This window comes from Heteronotia binoei, chromosome 18 (genome assembly GCF_032191835.1).
Source record: "Heteronotia binoei isolate CCM8104 ecotype False Entrance Well chromosome 18, APGP_CSIRO_Hbin_v1, whole genome shotgun sequence".
In the NCBI taxonomy this organism is placed as follows: Eukaryota; Metazoa; Chordata; class Lepidosauria; order Squamata; family Gekkonidae; genus Heteronotia; species Heteronotia binoei.
In genome coordinates this window covers 29,961,539-29,982,176 of record NC_083240.1, presented here as the reverse complement: position 1 = coordinate 29,982,176, position 20,638 = coordinate 29,961,539, and the positions used below count along the sequence as shown (strand labels likewise).

The 20,638-nt window shown below is 45.4% G+C and overlaps 2 protein-coding genes across 3 annotated transcripts in view; one reads left to right on the top strand and one right to left on the bottom strand.

Moving 5' to 3' along the window:
• Nucleotides 1-1,218: 1,218 nt before the first annotated feature.
• On the bottom strand, nucleotides 1,219-5,728 carry LOC132587161 (neuferricin). 2 transcript variants are annotated; one of them, XM_060259387.1, is made up of 4 exons: nucleotides 5,373-5,728; nucleotides 4,600-4,740; nucleotides 3,209-3,395; nucleotides 1,219-1,675 (listed from the first exon to the last, which is right to left on the bottom strand). In XM_060259387.1, exons 1-4 carry the CDS (start codon nucleotides 5,623-5,625, stop codon nucleotides 1,462-1,464), a joined length of 795 nt encoding a protein of 264 aa, XP_060115370.1. In that variant the 5' UTR covers nucleotides 5,626-5,728; the 3' UTR covers nucleotides 1,219-1,461. The 2 variants fall into 2 exon arrangements, with proteins under 2 accessions (XP_060115370.1, XP_060115371.1); XM_060259388.1 differs by having other exon boundaries at nucleotides 1,219-1,551; nucleotides 5,373-5,659.
• A 907-nt stretch (nucleotides 5,729-6,635) lies between these two features.
• ZZEF1 (zinc finger ZZ-type and EF-hand domain containing 1) overlaps nucleotides 6,636-20,638 on the top strand; it is a 91,865-nt gene continuing 77,862 nt past the window's right edge. Inside the window, exon 1 of the mRNA XM_060259564.1 lies at nucleotides 6,636-7,109. Within this exon, the coding sequence (XP_060115547.1) occupies nucleotides 6,636-7,109 (474 nt within the window). The remainder of the gene's footprint in view (nucleotides 7,110-20,638) is intronic.

The following is a 20,638-nucleotide window of genomic DNA, read 5'->3' as shown; positions in this document are numbered from 1 at the left end:
GGCCTGATTGCACTGAAATCGGTAATGTTGGTTTCCTTTAGTAAAAGGAAGAAAAAGGTTTGAAGATATAATCTCCAGTGTTTAATCATTGTTAAGATTATGAGGGGAAGGGCCTTGCTTTTGGCTTATTTGTTAAACCACATGGAAAGAGCGTCCTTGTTTATCTCGAGCTTAACTCGGTTGTCTTGTTCAAGTAGATTCAGTCCTAGGGTTAAAATATGAGGTCTCTGGAACTTTGCTTTGAATCAGTTTGCCAACATTTCACACACTAAGTGGTTGTTAACTGAAAATACTGAGTACTAACCCACTTTACAAAAGGATGACAAATGCCTTAACTCTGCCTGTGAAACTGTCAGCTCCTGTAGTTTTTCCACGTGACATTGAAATGCGTCTCCTATTACGAAAGCAAGGAATCTTCCATGGATCCAATATCCTTGCAAAGAATAGCCGAGAAGGCAGGCCTGCATGGGCTGTGTTGCTTCAGGCTGCAGGAGTGGAATTTGCAAAGGAGAATGCTCTTCTATACAGTCCTTTTCTCCGCACCAAGAAAACTAGATCTTGGGGGAAGACTCTGGCCTAGTCTGCTGGGCAAAGCTAGTTTTCGTCTAGGGATTTTTCTTCTGTATATAAAAGCATTCTGACCCGAGTTTCGACTTGCACTGTGGCACAGCACAGATCCAGGGCTTACTATCTCAGTGGCCTTCCACAGACTTGGACCTTGTTGTGGAATAGATCTGTCTGTATTTCATCATCCTATCCGGTAGTAGGTTTTGTGTCTGTTTTATTGAAAAAAATTTACTTTAAAATAGCCCCTAGTTCCTAAGATTCTTGGTCTTGTTCTGAAAAAGGTAAACTCCTTCAGAAAAACCATTTAAAAATATTAAAACAGCAGCTTTCCTTCCTCAAGTCCTTGTAAAGCAATGTATTTTTACAATATTTATATAGCTGTGTTTAAATTCTTGTAATAAACAAGCATTATCGAATCAGACAGCATTTGGGAGTTCTGATTGCAGAAGTGAGTGTGAGTGTGAGAAAGTAATTATATATTGGTTGGCCTTTGTCCCATCTCAGAATTGCATTTTTGGGATACGAAGATAAGGAACGCTTCACTGTAAAAGGATGCAAGACAACTACCCCTGCGGTAGTGACCGCTTGACACCAGATACTGGCCTGCTAGCTTGCAAGGTCGTGTCTTAAATTCAAAGAAAAGAGACTGTATAGTGACTCATGCCAATATATTTTCAAAAGGCCTACTGTCAGTTCAAAACAGCACATGGCTTCCCTTCTTAATCCCAGAATGTGGGGAACAGAACTCCAATCCACCTGGCCCGCCTGCATTCACACATCATAGGGAAGCAGCATTTGCTTCAAAGCAGATGAGGAGGATAAGTGAAGTGACTAACAAGCTCTGTGTGCAGATCTTGGCTTCGTTTGAGTTGCTTTTGGCATTTAAATGCTGCCTTAGTCTTTCAAAGCACACCAGTTGGCCAGTGGGTGGCAGCCTTCGTATTCTTGCAGCTTGGGGTTGTCCAAGTCGCCTCTGTTGCTGGGCTGGAAGGAAGAGGATGGCTCAGAAGGGTCCCCTTCTGTTTTCACGCACACGCAGTGGCTGCCCCGTGAGCCTGCCTCATACATCTTCCTGGGGACGCCAGCCCAATCTCTGCTGATTCCACCACTGCAAAGACAAGTAGGGAAAGCATTCCAGCTTAGGATAGATATGCTTGGAAAAGTGCAAATCTCCCATCCCCCACTTTCTACAATCCACTTCAGTGAGGGAACAAGGCTATTTATCCATTTCTACACAACATATTACCAGATGTTTTCCCAAAAGAGGTTTAAAAAGATTTTAACCCCTATAAAATCACCAAATAAACAACGAATCTGCCATTCTCGGAAGACAAAGCTCATGCTTCTCTCCATAATAAGGTCAAAGAACAACACTGAAGCATCTTGAGGGAGTGTTTTCTGCAGTCACTACTGAAAAGGCCCTGTTCTCAGACAAAGATCCTGATTTGGTGGCTAATTTACAGAGGAAAAAGCAGCTCTCTAACTGCACAGTAACTAAACGGAAGTTCTCAGCCAGAAGAACAGCAGAGTGTGAACTCCACCTTTCTACCAGAGTGCCCAGGACGGCTAGGTAAACAGATTTTTACCCTAGTATTGACAAAATAATCTTCTCATCCCAGACTCAAGTGGATGTTAGGGTCCTTCTTTCACATCGCTTAGTTGGATTTTATGAATTTGTCAGCCACCCAAAAGATCCAAGTTTGCAAGAACAATGGGGTCAAAATACCTTTATCATGTAGCCACAAGCTTTCCTCTATGTAGACTTTAAAGAAAATCCAAACTTTTTATGGTTAAGGATTCTGCAAATGTTGGGAGGGAGAGGGGGAAGTGAGAGGTCTACAGGGATAAAAAAGGTTAAAAATGTTGGGAAGGGAATCCACAGCCATTAAAGACCGGGGAGGGGGGAAGCGCTTGGGCACTTTTAGGTTGTGAATAGAGTTTCTAGGACTTGGCCTGACAACCAGTGAGAGGTGAGGATGGGGCCATCAGCATGACCTCAAAAATCATAGAGCTCAAGAAGGGGCACAATGTCATGTCTGGGTTTTCTTTGAAGGGATGTCACGCTGATGGCCTTTTATTTTTCTCCCAGTGCTGCTCAAAGAGGCAGCTGTGAGCAGGGGAGATTTCATCCCTGTTGATGGGCTCGCAGCCCTAGTTGTGAATCCAAAGTGGTAGCTGCCATCACCATGAGTAAAAAGTGTGTAAGGCGAGCGGGGCAAAGATAGTGGGGAGACTGAATGGGCAGAACCAGGGCCATGTATTTCCTTTCTTTCATGAGTCCTTTTAGTTAAATAATAAAATACACTGGATGTAAAGGTGGTGAAATATTACAGCCTCCGGTTCCCTGCCATCCTGTCCCTCTTTTACCAGTTTGGTGTAGTGGTTAAAATTGATTCCCCACTCCTCCACTTGCAGCTGCTGGAATGGCCTTGGTTCAGCCATAGCTATCGCAGGAGTTGTCCCTGAAAGGGCAGCTGCTGTAAGAGCTCTCTTAGCCCCACCCACCTCACAGGGTGTCTGCTGTTGGGGGAGAAGGAGATTGTAAGCCACTCTGAGTCTCTGATTTAGAGAGAAGGGCGGGGTATAAATCTGTAGTATGCAGTCGTCTTCTACCACATCTACTTCTGAATGCAACTCTTACCTTTCCTTGGAACACCAGACTCTGCTTCCAGAAGCTGAGCGCCATTCAGCGTTACAAGGTGGGAAGCGTTGCTTTTTCTCCTCCTCTCGGGCCTGCAGCCTCTGCCCTTCATCAATCAGTGCTTGGGCTTGCTGTAGAAGAGTTGTGGGGTTCCCATTTTCATCATAAAATCTCCCTGCAACTTTGCCTTATGAAGAGAGAGAAACCAAAAAGATCATTCTTCAACCACTACCTGCCCATCATCCTCACCTTGGGGAGTTGCCTTTCCCAGTGCTGTGTATATATACACAGTAAACATCCCTTGTGGCATTAAAACTATTCCAAAGATTTTGAGCATCTTTCCTGTGATTTTTAGTTTAGAAAAATAAAAGGCTGTGTGTGTGGAATACTCCTTTTCAGTTGTGAACAAACTCATGTGAGCATCTTTGGCAGGTGCTCACCTCAAAAGAAAAGTAGGCATCACAAGTGGGACAGGTTATATTCTTGCAGGTATTATCTGCCTAAGATCACAGCACTGCTGATGCAGAGATGTCTTAGATCAGGGGTGTCAAATGTACAGCCAGGGAACTGAATCAGGCCCCCAGAGGGTGCCTATCAGGCCCGTGAGCAAGTCTTTCTTCTTCGTCTCTCACTTTCTTCTTTGCCAAGTTTGCTCAATCACACAGGAGCTACTGAACAAAACCACTTTTCTCCATTTGCTGAGGCCCCTCCCTTGCGGGGGAAGAGGGAGAGCTTTGCGAGGCTCTTTCAATCGCACAGCAGAGCTACTGAGCCAAGCCTCTCTTCCTTCTATTGGCTGAGGCTCCGCCCCCTCATCTCCTGGGGAGGGAGGGAAAGAGCCAGAGCTTCCTTTGCCCAGTTCCCTCAATCACATGGGAGAGAAGCAAAGTCTTTAATTGTGTTTGTCTATGTCTTTTATAAAGTTTATTTTATGATACATACAGCCTGTCCCAACAAGGTCTCATTTATGTCAGATCCGGCTCTCATAGCAAATGAGTTCAACCCCCCCTGCTTTAGATAGCCCAGTTTGCACATGTGAAAAAATAAAAGCAAAAATCACCTGACTGAAGGAATCTTCATCAATCCTATGATTGATCCTATGAGCCTTGGTGGACACCGGTCTAGGATGTCCTGCCTACTTTTTGTCTTTTTTAATACTGCATTTTATGTAAATTTAAAAGTGAATTTTTATAAGCTGCTTTGGGTTCCCAGCTCAATATAGATATACACACACTAAATAAATTTTTAAAAGAAAGTATTTCATTGTTCAGTGAAAGACTACCAGGGCCACAGGTCCTGCCTTTCTCCAAACATTCTGCCCAAGGTAACATCACAAGTAAAGTTACAATTAGAGAGAAGCAGATTCTTCGGCGCAATCTCTAGTCACATACCGACAGCCACATAATTCTTATTGTAGAATGACAGCCAGTTCTGGATGGTCAGCACTTCTGACGGTGACAGCCCCACAATATCATCCACCAAGCCCGTTTTACTGAAGTCACCTGTTGCAAAAGCTCGAGAGGCATCTTTCCCTAGAGAAACAATGTTCAGTGAACACCTGGAAGGTCTACCAGCCCATGGCAAAGAGATTGAACATATGAAGCTGTGTTGCTCCCATTTGGTCAGTACTGACAGGCTGCAGCAATGAGGGTCTCAAGCAGAAAAAGGGTTTGCCCATGATCTTTTAACTGGAACCTGGGATTTGCTGCAAGCAAACCAGATGATGGTCCACTAAACTGCAGCCCCTAAATACTGTCACGTAAAATGTCCAAGTGGCCTGCTTTTAAGTACCACGCACCAAAGTGCATACATGCTGCAAGTACTGAGGGCTTCACACATTAAAAGGGGCAGCAGCTTCCCTGGGCCAGAAAGGAATCTCTCACCTGTTTTGCAGACCCAGCAAGTGATATACATGCACCACAGAAAGGAGGAGGGAGTACAGACACTTTGGGGTCAAAGACTGGTGAGGATACACAGAAAGACACTGAGGATCATCTCTCATTTGCATGCCTTGCAACCACCAGAGCATGCTAAGCAAAGTGAAATGAGCAAAGGCGGGGGTTATCCCCTCATTCCTGTATGCATGCCCAGTAGCCAACATGCACGCACACTTCTTCCCAAAAACTGCCAAATGTGCACAGGCTATCCTTCCAAGGAGGAATACCGGCGAAGAAACTGTAGGCTCCCCCTGGTCCATAGTGCTTGTGTCCGCGCTGCACATCGAAGACCTTTCCCAGCACAGCCAAGTAAAGCCCCGGGCTACCAACGCCACCCGTGTAGCGGCTCAATTCGGCGGCGTTTAGCACCCACTCCGGGTAATGTGTCTGCCACAGCCACAATCGGGGATCGAACCAGCGGCTCCAGACCCAGGTGGTCACTAAGCCCAGAGCCAGGGCAGCCAGCGCTCCTCTCAGCATCCGGCATGGATTGGACGAGAGGCAAACGGGAAGGGTCGGGGCTGCCAGGATTCAATATGCCGGCAAGCTGAAAGCTGAGGGAATCACGTGACACGCCATTGATTCCGGTTCTCAGAGCTGCTGACTGCTCATTGGCTGGCTGTCGCAAAGGAAGTCAGCGCCGCAAAAGAACTCAGACTTAACGGAAGTTCAGTTTCTGCCACTATAATTGTCTTCCACCTGAGTTAGATGACATTTTAGGTAGCTTTGAAAAGGAATGGCTAGGGAAAGGAAAGACAGGAATCCTGTCGCTCGCTTTGCGACAGCGTCGTAAACAGGAGTATCGTAACCAGGGGTGGCCAACTGTAGCGCTCCAGATGTTTTTTGCCTACAACTCCCATCAGCCCCAGCCATTGGCCATGCTGGCTGGGGCTGATGGGAGTTGTAGGCAAAAACATCTGGAGCACTACCGTTGGCCATCCCTGTAGACGTAAACCCCTTTCGGGGAAACACGGAGTCCTCCAGTTTACATGTCGCTTTCCGGCAACTTCGGAAGAACTTTGTCACTTTACGTCAGTGTCATAAAACCAACCCTTCTAAAGCATAGTGGGGGGGGGGAATCGTTCCCTTCCGTTTCCATCTCAAGTTTGTTTGGCTGTCCATTCCTCAGACAGCGCCATAAACACGTTTTGTGTTTCCAAAAACAAAACCGTGCAGGTCGCTTTACGGCGCCGCCGCAAAAAAAGGCCTTGTGCGGCGCTGTCGCTTTACGGCGGCATCGCAAAAGAAGCAAAAAAAAGAGCCCTGTCCAGTGGTGGAACACCGGCGGGCGTCGTCCCCCTGCGTCGCTTTACGGCTTCTTCGCGACCTGGCTTTCCTGCTCGCCTATCCCTGCGGCCACGGGAATTTGCGACGCCGCGGCGCTTTCCGGCCGTGTGGAATCCTGAGGGAGCGGCCCTTCCTGGAGCGCTGACAGGCGGCCGCTGTGAGGAGGAAGAAGCCGGCGCGGCTGAGGCGAGGCCAGGCGCTCCATGGGGAACGTGGGCAGCCACAGCGAGGGCGAGGAGGAGGAGGAAGAAGAGCGCGGCACCCCCGCCGCCGCCGCCTCTCCCGTCAGCGAGGGCGCCATGGACCCCTCGGCCTCCTCCTCTGCCTCTGGCGCCGCCGCTCCGCCGGCCGCCTCCTTGCCGCCGCAGTCCTCGTCCTTCCCGCCGGCCGCCGTGTTGCTGGGCCAGGCGCGGCTGCGGGAGGAGGCGGTGGCCCGGCTGCGTGAGGCGCCCTCGGCCGAGCCGCTGCTCTCCCGCCACCACGGCGCCCTGGTGCGCTGGCTGGAAGAACGCCTGGGCCGCGGCGAGCAGGTCGTCAGCATCGAGCAGCTCTGCGAAGCCCTCGAGAGCCGCGCCGGCCCCACCCAGGCCCCAAGCGCCGCCGCCGGCACGGGGGGAACCGGAACCACAGGGGCAGCAGCAGGGACCGCCGCCGAGGAGCGGGCGAGGAACGAAGAGGTCAGTGCGGGAGGGCGCCTGGCTCCTTCCGTGGCTCCAGACACGGATCCTGCAAGGCAGACAAGCCACCTGTGGCTTGTGGAGAGCCATTGTGGTGTAGTGATTAAGTGTGCGGACTCTTATCTGGGAGAACCGGGTTTGATTCCCCACTCCTCCACTTGCAGCTGCTGGGATGGCCTTGGGTCAGCCATAGCCCTGGCAGAGGTTGTCCTTGAAAGGGCAGCTGCTGTGAGAGCTCTCTCAGCCCCACCTACGTGACCTGTTGCAGGGGAGGAAGGTCAAGGAGATTGTGACCACTCTGAGATTCAGAGTATAAGGCGGGATATAAATCCAGTATCTTCTTCCTTGGAAATGTTTATGTTAAGACTGGAGGCAATGGAAAGAGTAACCCAGTTTTCTTTCAGCATGAGTTTTCCAGAGGAAGAGGTTGCTTCTAATACTCCTTCTAAGCTGTGGGGTCTTGTGTGCAAAAATTTGTGAGCTACTGACATTAAAGTTGTGAGCTGCTGCATAAATTAGTTTGCTCTGGGGCCATTTTTCCTGAGCTAAGACAAAAATGTGTGAGCCGGAGGCTGAAAAACTGTGAGCTTGCTCATGCTAACTCAGCTTAGAGGGAACACTGGTCACTTCATAATGGCCCAGTGTAGTGGTTAGAGTCTGGGACTAGGACCCACTGGCAGGGGTGAATTTGGACCAGTCATGCTCAACTAGTGTGGGGGCTGGGTATTCTCTAGGACAGGGGTGTCAAACATGCAGTTCAGGGGCCGAATCAGGCCCCCAGAGGGCTCCTATCAGGCCCCCAAGCAACTGGCTGTCATCTGCTTCCTTCTCTCTATATCTTGTTTCCTTCTGCATCACAGCTTGCTTTGCAAGGCTTGCTCAATTGCTCAGGAACTATGTAGCAAAACCTCTGTTTTCTCCATTGGCTGAGGCTCACCCCCCCAGTTTCCTGGGGAAGGAAGGAAAGAGCCAGAGCCTCCTTTGCCCAGTTCCCTGGATCCCATGGGAGAAATGCAAAGAAAGCATCCTTAAGACCAGTGAGTGTTAACGCTTTAAGCATGTTTTAAGTTTTTTAAAAAATATATTTTTGTTTGTCTGTGTTCTGTATAAAATTTATCTCTGCTACCTAATCTTAAATAGGTACACACCTGGCCCAACCTGACATGGCTTGGCTCAACCAGACATGGCCTGGCCTCTCAAGGTCTCATTTATGTCAGATCCGACCCTCATAACAAATGAGTTTGACACCCCTGCTCTAGGATTACAGCTCCTCATTCCCTGGGATTACAGCTCATCTGAGGTCTATTTCCGTGGGGAAAATGGATGTTCTGGAGGGTGGACTCTGTGGCATTGTAGCCCACTGAGTCCCTCTCCTCCCCAGGCTTCATCCCCAAATCTCCAGGAGTTTCCAATCCTGCATGTGACAGTCTCTCCCCACCCCCCCAATCCTCTGCCAGTAGCCAGGGGGTACCTAGCAGCCCTACTCTCATCCTAACTTTCTTTCCTTTCATAAAATCTTTGGGTCTGTCAGGGAGTGGAGGAAAGAATCTATTGACATTTCCGCTTGGCAGGTTTCCCAGAATTGGATTTCCCCTTATCTGGTGAACTGCTCAGTTAGGGAAGTCCTCTGGAGCTACAGAGGCTGGGTATTCTTCAGGCCTTACAAGACATTCTATGGGTCTACAGTTCAGAGAGCCTTCACGGTGTAGTGGTCAGGCTAGGATCTGGGAGATCCAGGTTTGAATCCCCTCTCTGTCATAGAAGGTTGTTGGGCCAATCATTTTCAATGTACTCTGTCTTCCACAGCTGTGAGAATAAAACAGAGGAAGGAAGACCAATGTTGTCAGCCACTTTGGGACCCCACTGGAGAGAGTAGTGCAGTATTAGTACCTAAGTAAATGTTAGAAGAAAAAGATGAAGAGGAGGAGATTGGATTTATATACCACTCTTCACTACCCTAAGGAGTCTCAGAGTGGCTTACAGTCTCCTTCTCTTCCTCTCCTCATAACAGACACCCTGTGAAGTGGGTGGGGCTGAGAGCTCTGATAGAAACTGCTCTTTCCAGAATAGCCTCTGACAGAGTTATTACTGACCCAAGGTCACTCCAGCAGTTTCATGAGGAGGAGTGGGGAATCAAATCCATTTATCCCAGATAAGAATCCACACACTTAATCACTACATCAAACTGACTCTAACATTGACCTCTTTCAAGGAAAGTCTAGATCAGGGGTGTCAAACATGAAGTTCGGGGGGCCAAATCAGGCCCCTGAAGAGCTCCTATCAGGCCCCTGAGCAACTGGCTGTCATTTGCTTCCTTCTCTCTCTCTTGCTTCCTTCTGTATAACAGCTTGCTTTGCCAGGCTTGGTCAGTTGCTCAGGAACTACAGAGCAAAACCTCTATTTTCCCAATTGACTGAGGCTCTTCCCTTGGGGAGGAAGGGGGGAGAAATAGCTTGCTTTGCCAGGCTCTTTCAACCACACAGTAGAGCTACTGAGCCAAATATCTCTTCCTTCTATTGACGGAGGCTCCCCCCCAGTCCCTGGGTAAAGAAGGACACCACTCTTCACTTCCCTAAGGAGTTTCCTTTGCCCAGTTCCCTGAATCCCATGGGAGAAAAACAAAGAACGCGCCTTTAAGACCAATGAGTGCTAACATGTTAAGCATGTTTTAATTTTTAAAAAAAATATATATTTGTGTTTGTCTGTGTTCTGCTACCTAATCTTAAATAGGTACACACATGGCCCGACTCGACATGGCTCAGGCCAACCCAACATGGACCGGCCCTTCAAGGTCTCATTTATATTAGATCTGGCCCTCATAGCAAATGAGTTCGACACCCCTGGTCTAGATGGAAGTGTAGATCTTTAAGTATTTTTAATGCGTTCCTTTTTAAGAATATTGCTTATTTTATGGCACTGTTTTAACACAGCACAAGCATATTGAACATACAATATAAAATTGGCCTAGAGAGATGATGCAAATATGTGTGAATGGGGAGGGGAGATAAGTATTTATGTCAGTAGCAGGCACTTAAGCTTAGTTTCACTAGGGAAAACGGTGTGTCTATGTGAAGCTGTGGTATGGTGACAGGGCATCTGCTTTGCATGAAGATGGTCCCAGCTTTGATCCTTAGCATCTCTAGTTGAAAGGATCAGGTAACAGGTGATGTGGAAGATCTTTATTTCAGACCTTGGAGAGGAGCTGCCAGTCAATGTAGATGATGCTGATCGTGATAGCCCAATGATCTGACTCTGTAAAAAAAAGAATCCCATAGCAGGTTATGTAGAAGACACAGCTTCAAGATTTCCAGTTAGACAACCTGGTAATGGGACTTCTACCTGCCAGTAACTGACCTTAATCAAGGTACTGACTCAGTATATGACATCTTGCTGTGTGGGAATGGATGAATGTTGTACCAAAGGCTTCACAGAGTTTTGAGGAGAGAATTGAAGGAAGTGAATGATGTGGGGGCAGTTCATAGCAGACAAGAAGGGGGCCACTGTAAGCATTCATGCACTGGAGCTGCCTTTATCAGATTCATGAACTGCTCTTGTCTTTTGGCAACTTATGTGTGAGCCATACAGTGAAGAAGAACCAATTAGACAGAAAGATAATTGTATGTAGCAAGCTTTTTTTAAAAAATAAGGTTTATTACACTTCAACAACACCAAAGAGACAGAAAAGGGACACAAACATGTATAATAAGTACTTTGTCGAAGGGTTTGTTTATTGTGCAGTCAAGAATAAAAACAAGAATATCAGCACTGGGCAATCCTAATTCTACTTTTAATTGAGCAAGCTTTTTATTGGGATTTCTGTTTCTTGCTGCTAAAATCTGGTTCTTTCCCTGATTAAATACTTGTTGGCTCCCCCATTTACCATTTTGTTTCTGTGTATTTGTCTGTGCGTTTATGCATTCATCTGCCAGCTGAGGATGTAGTGTGTCAGGCATCCGGCCAAGTGGGATCTGATTCCTAAAAGCTTATGCAACCCAAAGGGAAAAAGGAGGAGAGAAGGGCTGCATGGAAAAACAAAGTGAGAAGAATGGTTACATGTAAAACTGCTGATGCTGTATGCTTTTATTAGAAGGACATAGAATGTCCAATTAGATACGAACTAAATTCACCCAGAGGAGGGTACATAAAATGAATTTATTTTACCAAGTGTGTCCATGACATAGTGATAGAGCCTTTGATTTCCATGTACAGAGCACAAGGTTCAGACATTTCCTGTTAAAGGGTCTCCAGAAGTGGGTGTTAGGGCTTCTTGGGACCCTGGAGAGCTGCTGCCAGTCAGAATAGACAGTGCTGTGCCAAATGGACTGACAGCTTCATAAGGCAGCTTTATGTGTGGGAATCTGTTGTATCTTATTGATTTTGTCATTGCTACTTTAATTTTCTTATTCAGAACACCTGTATGTTGGAATCTGATGGGCAATGTCAATAAAATTGGTTCTAAAACATAATACTTGAAAAATTCCTCTTCTAAGCATGAGCTCTCCTGCCCCAATAATTCTTTGCAGTATAAAACAAAAACAGTTAGCTTAAAGGCAAGGAAATTGAGCCCATGATTAATTTGTATAGCTCCTTTTCCTCTTGGTGCTGTCACTGAAAGATATTCTTCACTGTGTTGTAAAGGGGAAAACAAACAATGTCTCGGCTTTGTCATAGTTTCACTGCACAATGTGAATTTTTTGCCTCCCCTTCTTGTTGCAGCACAAAATGTCTCCCCAGATTCTGTTCCTACTATGGGGGTATGGGAAAAGTTGTGCCATGTAGGTGGAAGCCCTTTTATAAACACTCCAGAAGATCAAAATCAGTTATTTTTGTTTTGGTGTAATAACCTCTTAACACCACCCTCCTGACCCCACAACTATGACTGTAGATGGGACATCCACATTCAGATGCAGTATAATGTGTAACAGAGGGAGCAACTTGAAATTATAAGAAACAAGAGACTCGTGAACTTTCTTAGGTTATAGCCCTTTGTTTTCCTCAGATGCTTGAAGTGATCACTTCTCTGTATACCCTATAAAGATGGGGGTATGTGGAGAAAATATCAGCCATGCTTTAAATGGGATGCTGCTAGTCTGGCCAAGCCACTATCCAAATAACTCCAGGACGTTAGGTACTTTGGCACTGTCTCTTCTTTAGCTACATTTAGAAGCAACTGTACTTCTGAAAGCCAGTCAGTGGGGATACAAAACAGTATTGGGGCGGGGGGGAGGGCAAACTCTTGCCTTCCTTTTCATGCTTGTGGCCTTCCCTGAACCTTCTGGCTGGTCATTGCTGGAAGCAAAATGCTGGGTTAGATAGATCCGCCTTGATTTGATCCGGCAGAACTTGCTGTTATGTTCATAGCCACAATTGTGCAGAATCATACCTCCATGTTAGGAGGCAACATACCTCTCTGGGTACCTTATGCTGGGCACAAACAAATTTCAGATTGGTTCCTTGGAAGCATCTGGCTAGCCCCTGATGGGAACAAGATGTTGAATTAGATGGAACTTTGTGATCCAGCAGTGAATGAGTCAGACCAGGCATAGCATGAAGGCTGGGAGGCAGAGTTCTTTCAGTTCCCTAAGGCAGTTTATTGAAATCAGATGACTTGAACCAGCATGCCCTATAAATTGCCCACATGCAGTCTTCTTGAAAACCACCAAATTCATCCTGCAGCCATTAGATTCTCTGTTCTTTTCTGTTCTAATTTAAGGCTAGGTAGTAGGAAGTATCTTGGTGTACAAGTTCATTGGGCCATTGTGTAAGGTGTTTAGGTTTCTGTGAGTGTTTTGGAATGGAAATGTTGCTTGAGGAGATGTTAGTTTATTTACTTCAGTCAACAATGTAAAATGCTTTGTGAGTTGCCTGCTTTCGTTTTGGGGGCAGTTTAGAAAGTCTGAGAATGGAACAGGAAGGATGTGATAGTTATATGGGAGTGCAGCAGCATATCTGTCATCTTATCGCATCTTTCCTCTGCTGAGCTCAGGACAGCATATATGGTTCTCTTCGGCTCCATTTTATCCTGTCCTAGCCCTGTGAGGTGGAAGAGGCTGAGGGAGTGCAGCTGGCCTGAGGTTACCGACTGAACTTCATGGATGAGAAGAGCAAGATTCAAGTCCATAAGCCCCTTAAAGACCAACAGGATTTCCAGGATGTAGTATTCGACAAAGGGAGCTTTGGCTCTTGAGTGTTGGTCTTTAAGGGGTTTATGGACTTGAATCTTGCTCTTCTAACTTCAGACCATGACTGCCCACCTGAAACTGTCTTCACAGTTGAGAAAGACATGAAACTTCCTTGTCCTAATCAGATATTCTAATCTCTCCACTAAACCAGTTTTCTAAGCACACTTGCACCTAAGGGTTGATGTTTTGTGACTAATGTCTTGGCCCACATCTGACCAGGAAATCTTGAATAGCCAGCAGGAATAAAACTTCCTGCTGGATTTGGGAATGCAGTAATATTATTTACATATTGTGTGTGGTATATTTAAAACATTTATATCCTGCTTTTCTGCAGATCGGCAGTATTCCAAGCAGTTTTCATCATTAAAAAACCTTTAACATACACAGAAATATTGTACAACTAGAAAGAAAAAGCAAACCATTACACTTGACTTCCACTCGAGAGCGAGTCGGTAAAAGCACATTGGAAATGCTCTGTTTTACATAGCTTCTGGATCCTAAGAACATAAAAGAAGCCATGTTGGATCAGGCCAATGGCCCATCCAGCCCAACACTCTGTCACACAGTGGCCAAAAAAATTATACACACACACACTGTGGCTAATAGTCACTGATGGACCTCTGCTCCATATTTTTATCTAACCTCCTCTTAAAGCTGGCTATGCTTGTAGCCGCCGCCACCTCTTATGGCAGTGAATTCCACATGTTAATCACCCTTTGGGTGAAGAAGTACTGCTCAGCAATTTCATCGAATGCCCACGAGTTCTTGTATTGTGAGAAAGGGAGAGAAGTACTTCTTTCTCTACTTTCTCCATCCCATGCATTATCTTGTAAACATCTATCATGTCACCCCGCAGTCGATGTTTCTCCAAGCTAAAGAGCCCCAAGCGTTTCAACCTTTCTTCTTAGGGAAAGTGTTCCAACCCTTTAATCATTCTAGTTGCCCTTTTCTGGACTTTTTCCAATGCTATAATATCCTTTTTGAGGTACGGTGACCAGAATTGTACACAGTATTCCAAATGAGACCGCACCATCGATTTATACAGGGGCATTATGATACTGGCTGATTTGTTTTCAATTTCCTTCCTAATAATTCCCAGCATGGCGTTGGCCTTTTTTATTGCAATCGCACACTGTCTTGACATTTTCAGTGAGTTGTCCACCATGACCCCAAGATCTCTCTCTTGGTCAGTCTCTGCCAGTTCACACCTCATCAGCTTGTATTTGTAGCTGGGATTTTTGGCCCCAATGTGCATTACTTTGCACTTGGCCACATTGAACCTCATCTGCCACGTTGACACCCACTCACCCAGCCTCAACAGATCCCTTTGGAGTGCCTCACAATCCTCTCTGGTTCTCACCACCCTGAACAATTTAGTGTCATCTGCAAACTTGGCCACTTCACTGCTTACTCCCGACTCCAAATCATTTATGAACAAGTTGAAGAGCATGGGACCCAGTACTGAGCCCTGCGGTACCCCACTGCTTACTGTCCTCCACTGCGAAGACTGCCCATTTATACTCACTCTCTGCTTCCTATTAATCCTTGACAAGATTGGGGCTTTCCTTGCATCCTCAGGGATTCTGTTCCATGGCCACTGAGAAGACCTGAGTGGAAACAATTCCCATTGTCCTGAGTGGAGAGACTAATAACTCCTGGTCTGATGATGTCTTGTCGGTACCTGGGGTGAGCAGATGCTTCCCCACAGATATAAGGATCTCAGGTCATGAAGAGATTTCAAGGTTAACTCCAGCACTTAAGGCTGAATGTGGAAGCAAATTGGCAGCCGATGCAATTATTGTAAACTCAGCTTAATAGATGCGGAATATTTAACTCCTGCCAATAAACTACCTGCATCAGTTGAAGCTTCTGGTCTGTCCTCCAGAACAGCCCCAAGTAGTTACAACAGTATTACTCTTTATCAGCATAATGCTTTACAGTCTTTGTACTGTTTTGTCCCAAACAGCCCTGTAAAAAGTGATTTGAGTTGTGCATGTGATTGCTAGGCTGTGTTAGGATTTCTGTATGGATCCTGCACCTCCAGCACTGGTTCTTCATAGGCCACAGTTATTAGGAAGGGTTGTGGACAATTTGATTGAGGAAGTATATGAACATCAAGGAGCCCTGTGGACAATTTGAATAAGGAAGTACATGAACATCAGGGAGCCAGACAACTGGTCTGACTAACTGTAGATTTTATCAAGATGTCAGAACTGTGAATGAGGCAACTCATGGGAAAAAGTTGGAACCTGGTATGAAAGATGACATAGATTAGCATTGGTGTGGGCCTGAGATGGTGGAATTTAAATTAGTTGGGGTAGTGCATTAGCTTACGGGTTAAGCTTCAGAATAGGAATGGTTAGTGCACAGAAACTAGACAGTGAAATAAAGGGTTCTTATTTTTATTTACGTCCCACTTTTCTTCCTAACTGAGATTTAAAAGAGCATGTAACTTTGTTCTCCCCTCTTATCTGCACAGAGAGTCACCTTGTGGAGTAAGTTAGGCTGACAGGCCCAGGGTCACCCAAAGAGGGGGTCAAATAAGCTGCTGCTATGAGCAGAAATGTTATTCTGAGAAACATGCACATTATGAATGTAGTGGCCCTATTGCAGAGAGGGGTGTGGGTGGAGAAAATGTATTCACAGTGGAACTTCCCCCCTAAATGTGTATCCCCCTTCCACCAGTACATTGTACCTAGAGAAGCTTTATAAACTTCTCTAGGTGCAGTCTGTAATGTATTGGTAGTGAGGGGGACACGATAAGATTTATAAAATTATGCATGGAGTAGAGAAAGGTGGTAGAGAGAACTCTCTTGCCCAAAATAGAGCACTGTCACAGAATGAAATTGATGTTCAGGTAGAGTTAGAACTGACAAAAGGAAGTACTTATTTAGTCAGTGAGTGATTGAAATAAGGAATTTGCTGCCAGATTATACAGTGATGGCCGCATGCATAGATGGTTTTAAAAGGGAATAGATAATTCATGGAGGCTAGTGCCATCAGCCGTGCTGACTAAAGGGAATCTCCACAGTCAAAGGCAAATAAGCGTCTGGATACCAGTGCTAGGAGGCCATACAGGAGGAAGGCTTTGGCTTAGGGATGCCAATTACTTGCTTTGAACAATCATTTTCCTGCTTGGGTCCCCTGTGCCCCCTCACCTGCCCTTGTTCCTAGGGCCCGTGGGAGAACAGTGTGTGTGGCATAGTGGAAATGACGTTGCATTGTGTGGCAGTGCCACATCTGGGGGAGAATCCGGACACCGTGTCTGCCAATGCCTTAGAAATTCTGCTTGTTTACATTATGTATAGTCATCTTTTCTTTCTGAGTATCAAGGCAGATTATTCAGCGTTAAGTCAATAGGATAGGACATCCAATAAGCAATGTAATAGGAATAGGACTGCAGAAATTAAAGCAAATGAAAATCTGGAACAAAGTTGACATGATGTTGCCATGTAACATCATGTTATGTCCACCCCCAAAGCTCCTAGAGGATGCCAAGCTGTGTCCTGGCATCTCTTTTTTGGCTTCTGTGCCCTGTTGTTTGCCTTCCAGAGTTACTGGTTGGCCGCTGTGTGAAATGAGGTTCTAGACTAGATGGATCACTATTAGTCTCCCTGAGCAGAGCTATTCTGCTGTTCTTAATTTTAGAAGCTGTATGTGACATGTTACTGGAACTTCTGTTCAGGGGAAGGAAATTAAAATTGTTTTGTTCGTGTAAAGAGCATTGCTGCATTGAGGTCAGTACATCAGTAAGGAGAGTGAAGCTGCCGGTGTGTCTCCTCTGCTGTTCTGGACTTCCAAGGCATGCAAATCTGAAAAGGGTCATTTGAATAGGAGAAGGAGTCCATTTCACTCTGTAAAAATGAAAAGAATGGAGAAAGAAGTCAGGCTATGATTTCTTTTATTGTGGAGTGTCTCACTAGTTGAGGCAGCAAGTGTAAAAAATGTCATTTTATAATGGAATATGTTTTCTAGCAAATGTAGGTTTTAAGTCTCTATGGTGAACACAATAAATCACTTATGAAAAATGCCTTCAGAAGCGAAGTTCAGCACACCAACAATTACAAGGTGTGGGTGGTTTTACCTTTGTGTGACATTAGTAGTGGTGATGGTTCAAGGAGAAACATCACTCCAGGGCAAAGGTTCTGGGCCACACCTTGTTATTCAGCAGGGAAGTCATCAAAGAATTACTGTTCTCTGTTCCTAAGAAATGACAGCACTTTTCTTTGGAAACACTGCTTATTTGACATATAAATAAACCTTGCTTTTTTTTTTTTTTAAGATCCTGAACGGGTTATAATTTTGTTTTGGTTCTCTTTGAAATAAGTGCCAGTAAAGGACAATCTAAGGATAATGGTTACTTCACATAAATGGGGTCCAAGAAATTTCCACACTACCCAAAGCCCAGTGCAATGGGTGTGCTTCTTAATTGAAGCTATAACAACACAAGGCACAACCTGATTAATGTCATGGGGTGGAACTATGGGGTGGGGATAGTGGAAGGCAGCTGGAAAGAGGAAGACCCAGCATGAGGTGGATGGACTAAGTCTAGGAAGCCAGGGCCCTCATTTTGCAAGACCTGAGCAAGGCCATTCACGATTGGATGTTTTGGAGTTTGTTAATTCATAGGGTAGCCATAAGTCAAAAGCAACTTGACAGTAATTAACACGCACACACAGGCAAGTCAGATTGATCAGAATAGGTCAGCAAACCCTGCATATTGTAAGGGCTGTTAATTTGGAGTAGAAAATACGTATAACCAGTGTTCCCTTGTGTTGTGGTTGTATTCCTAATGCTACCCAGTGAGTTGCAGACAGTATGTTGCCTTTGGGATTTTGTGCATGTGTTCATGGTGGTAGGACAGTGCATCCAAGAAAACACTGAGTGGAAAGGAATATTTACTTTAGTCCTCCACTGTTTCCTCAAAGTATTTGTGCTAGTTCTTTGCAATGTACACCCTTTGGAGGATATCAATGTATACGAATGAACACTGGCTGTAATTTAGCTTGGAAATACACGGGTTGTAAATGTGAATGTCTTTTGCCTGTTTCAGGAAAGGCATAAGGCTATTTCCATCAATTAAATCTCTTCCATGGTGTTTGAGTATACTGTGAACAAATGTGTGTGTGTGTGTGTGGCACCCACACACAATATCACAAGGCTTAAGCTGGAGCTTTTAAACTTGGTCCTTATACCACTGTTGTGTCAACTCCACATATCCTGTGCTTCTCTCTGTAGCGGCTCAGAGTGTCAAGTATATCTCTGCTGGTAAGGCCTATTGAAATGCAGCCTGATTATCTCCTTGTATCAAAGGTCAGGAGCAGGCAGCCCTAGTCACGCAACTGACAGCAATGTTTGGCTAAGTTACCTCTCAAATATCGCAGTTCAAACAAATATCTCAAAGCCCTTGTTAGTTGTGGGTGGGTCTGTCGTCAAATCTGTGTAGTCAACAAAGGTACTTGTTGAGCTGGTTGGCATGGAGGAGAATTTCCTGCTCTAAGGAGAACATCCTGCTCTGGGCTGTAGTCTGGACCACAGCAACTGTTGAAATTGAATTTTCTCTTCTATAAAGAATGGGTGCTATGGAGTCCTCTGTTCCTCCCTCCTTAGTTCATTTACAGTGCTGTCCTGCTATGAACCCAAGGTCACATTTTTGTGTTCAGTTTTAGTATGCCAGATGTGTTTCATTTTTGCTTGCTGTGCTGCTCCCTGCCATGAAGGGTGATTGCAGCTTTTCTGTGCTTTCTTCAAGGGCAGTCAGTCATGGTCCTCTCTTTTATAGAATAAAGTCAGAAGGAGGCTGTGCTTTGCAAAAAGTGACTAGTCCATTCAGGGCGTTTACCCCATTAAACTCGGACAGGGGTGGCCAAACTGCGGCTCGGGAGCCATGTGTGGCTCTTCCACTCATATTGTGCAGCTCCCGGAGGCTGAGGCTTACTCTCAAGTAAGTGTGCATAGCATCGGGACCTCAGTCAGCCTTTGAGTGCTGACCCATAGGTAGGCAACTCCTTCCACCATGTGTGAAGCAGGGAAGGAGGGGGAAATAGGCAGACTTGAAAGCTCTTCTCTTCCACCACAGAGGTCACCCGGACACCCAGAGCGGGGAAAGAGAGCGCAAGAGCTGAGGGAGAAAAGTGAGCATGTATCGGAGGGAAGCTGCCGGCTGAGCCACCGAGTCCAGTATTGAGTTTTAATTAAAATATATGTGCAGTATTCATGTATTGTGGCTCCCAAACATCTGACGTTTATTCTTTGTGACTGTTACGTTAAGCAAGTTTGGCCATCCCTGAACTAGGACATTTGATAGAGTGGAGCATCTGATATGGAACACCTGTTAGGAAAGGGTGGGGGGAGAGAAGCTGACAGCTTGGATGCAGAAAGTGGGTGGGCAGTGAATGGCTCACCTCTGCACAATATAAATATGACCTCCAGGAAGGCCTGTACTGGATGGAAGATGACACGGCTTTAGTGGTTTTACAGTTTGGTGATTTACACTCTTGGTCATTCTTATTTAATGATCCTTTTCTACAGACGAGGTAGGGAATGTTGGCGCTATTCAGAACAGTCCAGTGCAGGGGTGTCAAACATGCGACCCGGGTTCCTATCAGGCCCGCAAGCAAATCTGCCTCCTCTCTTGCTTCCTTCAGTTATCAGAGACTGTTAAATAAAACATTGCAAGAGTGCTAATCTTTTAAGTATGTTTTATTTAAAGCTTTTTAAAAAAAATCTTTAATTGTGTTTTTATGTGTCTTTTATATTAAAGTATATGTGTCCTTTATATTAAGGTCTACTTGGCCTTACATTTTATGACACACATGGCCCGGCCCCACAAGGTCTCGTTTATGTCAAATCCAGCCCTCCTAACAAATGAGTTTGACACCCTTGGTCTAGTGTTGTGGCTTTATGAAGGATTTGAGACTGGCCACCAAAATCCAGCACTAGAAAGATGCTCACCCTTTGTTTACCAAACTTTGGAGAGTTACTATTTTCGCTACTTTTTAGGTTGCACTAGCTTTACATTAAAAGTGCTGAATCTTTGAGTTCTTTCAGGAACTGGGTTTGGCAACTTACTTTGATTAAACAATGAAGTTCTAAGCAGAGAACACACTTCTAAAGCCTGCAGCTTTCCTTTAGATTGCGCATAAACCTCCTGAAAAAAATAATAAACTGATAATTCATTGCCAGTAATGGTTGCTTTGGCCAAATCCTGATCGAGTTCATGCCAGTTCAGTGCCATTTGTTGCTGATAGATTTTTTTTGTATGTGTGAATGTGGATTGGCTATCTTAATTTATTAGAAGTATTTCTGTGCTGCCTCTCCAAAGATGTTCTTAGGTGGCTTACTATA

Coding starts and splice junctions, on each gene's coding strand:
- LOC132587161 (XM_060259387.1), bottom strand. CDS start 5,625: ATGCTGAGAGGAGCGCTGGCTGCCCTGGCTCTGGGCTTAGTGACCACC. Junction 4,741..5,372: donor AGCCTACAGTTTCTTCGCCG/GTATTCCTCCTT, acceptor TTGTTTCTCTAG/GGAAAGATGCCTCTCGAGCT. Junction 1,676..3,208: donor GTCTGGTGTTCCAAGGAAAG/GTAAGAGTTGCA, acceptor TTGTCTTTGCAG/TGGTGGAATCAGCAGAGATT.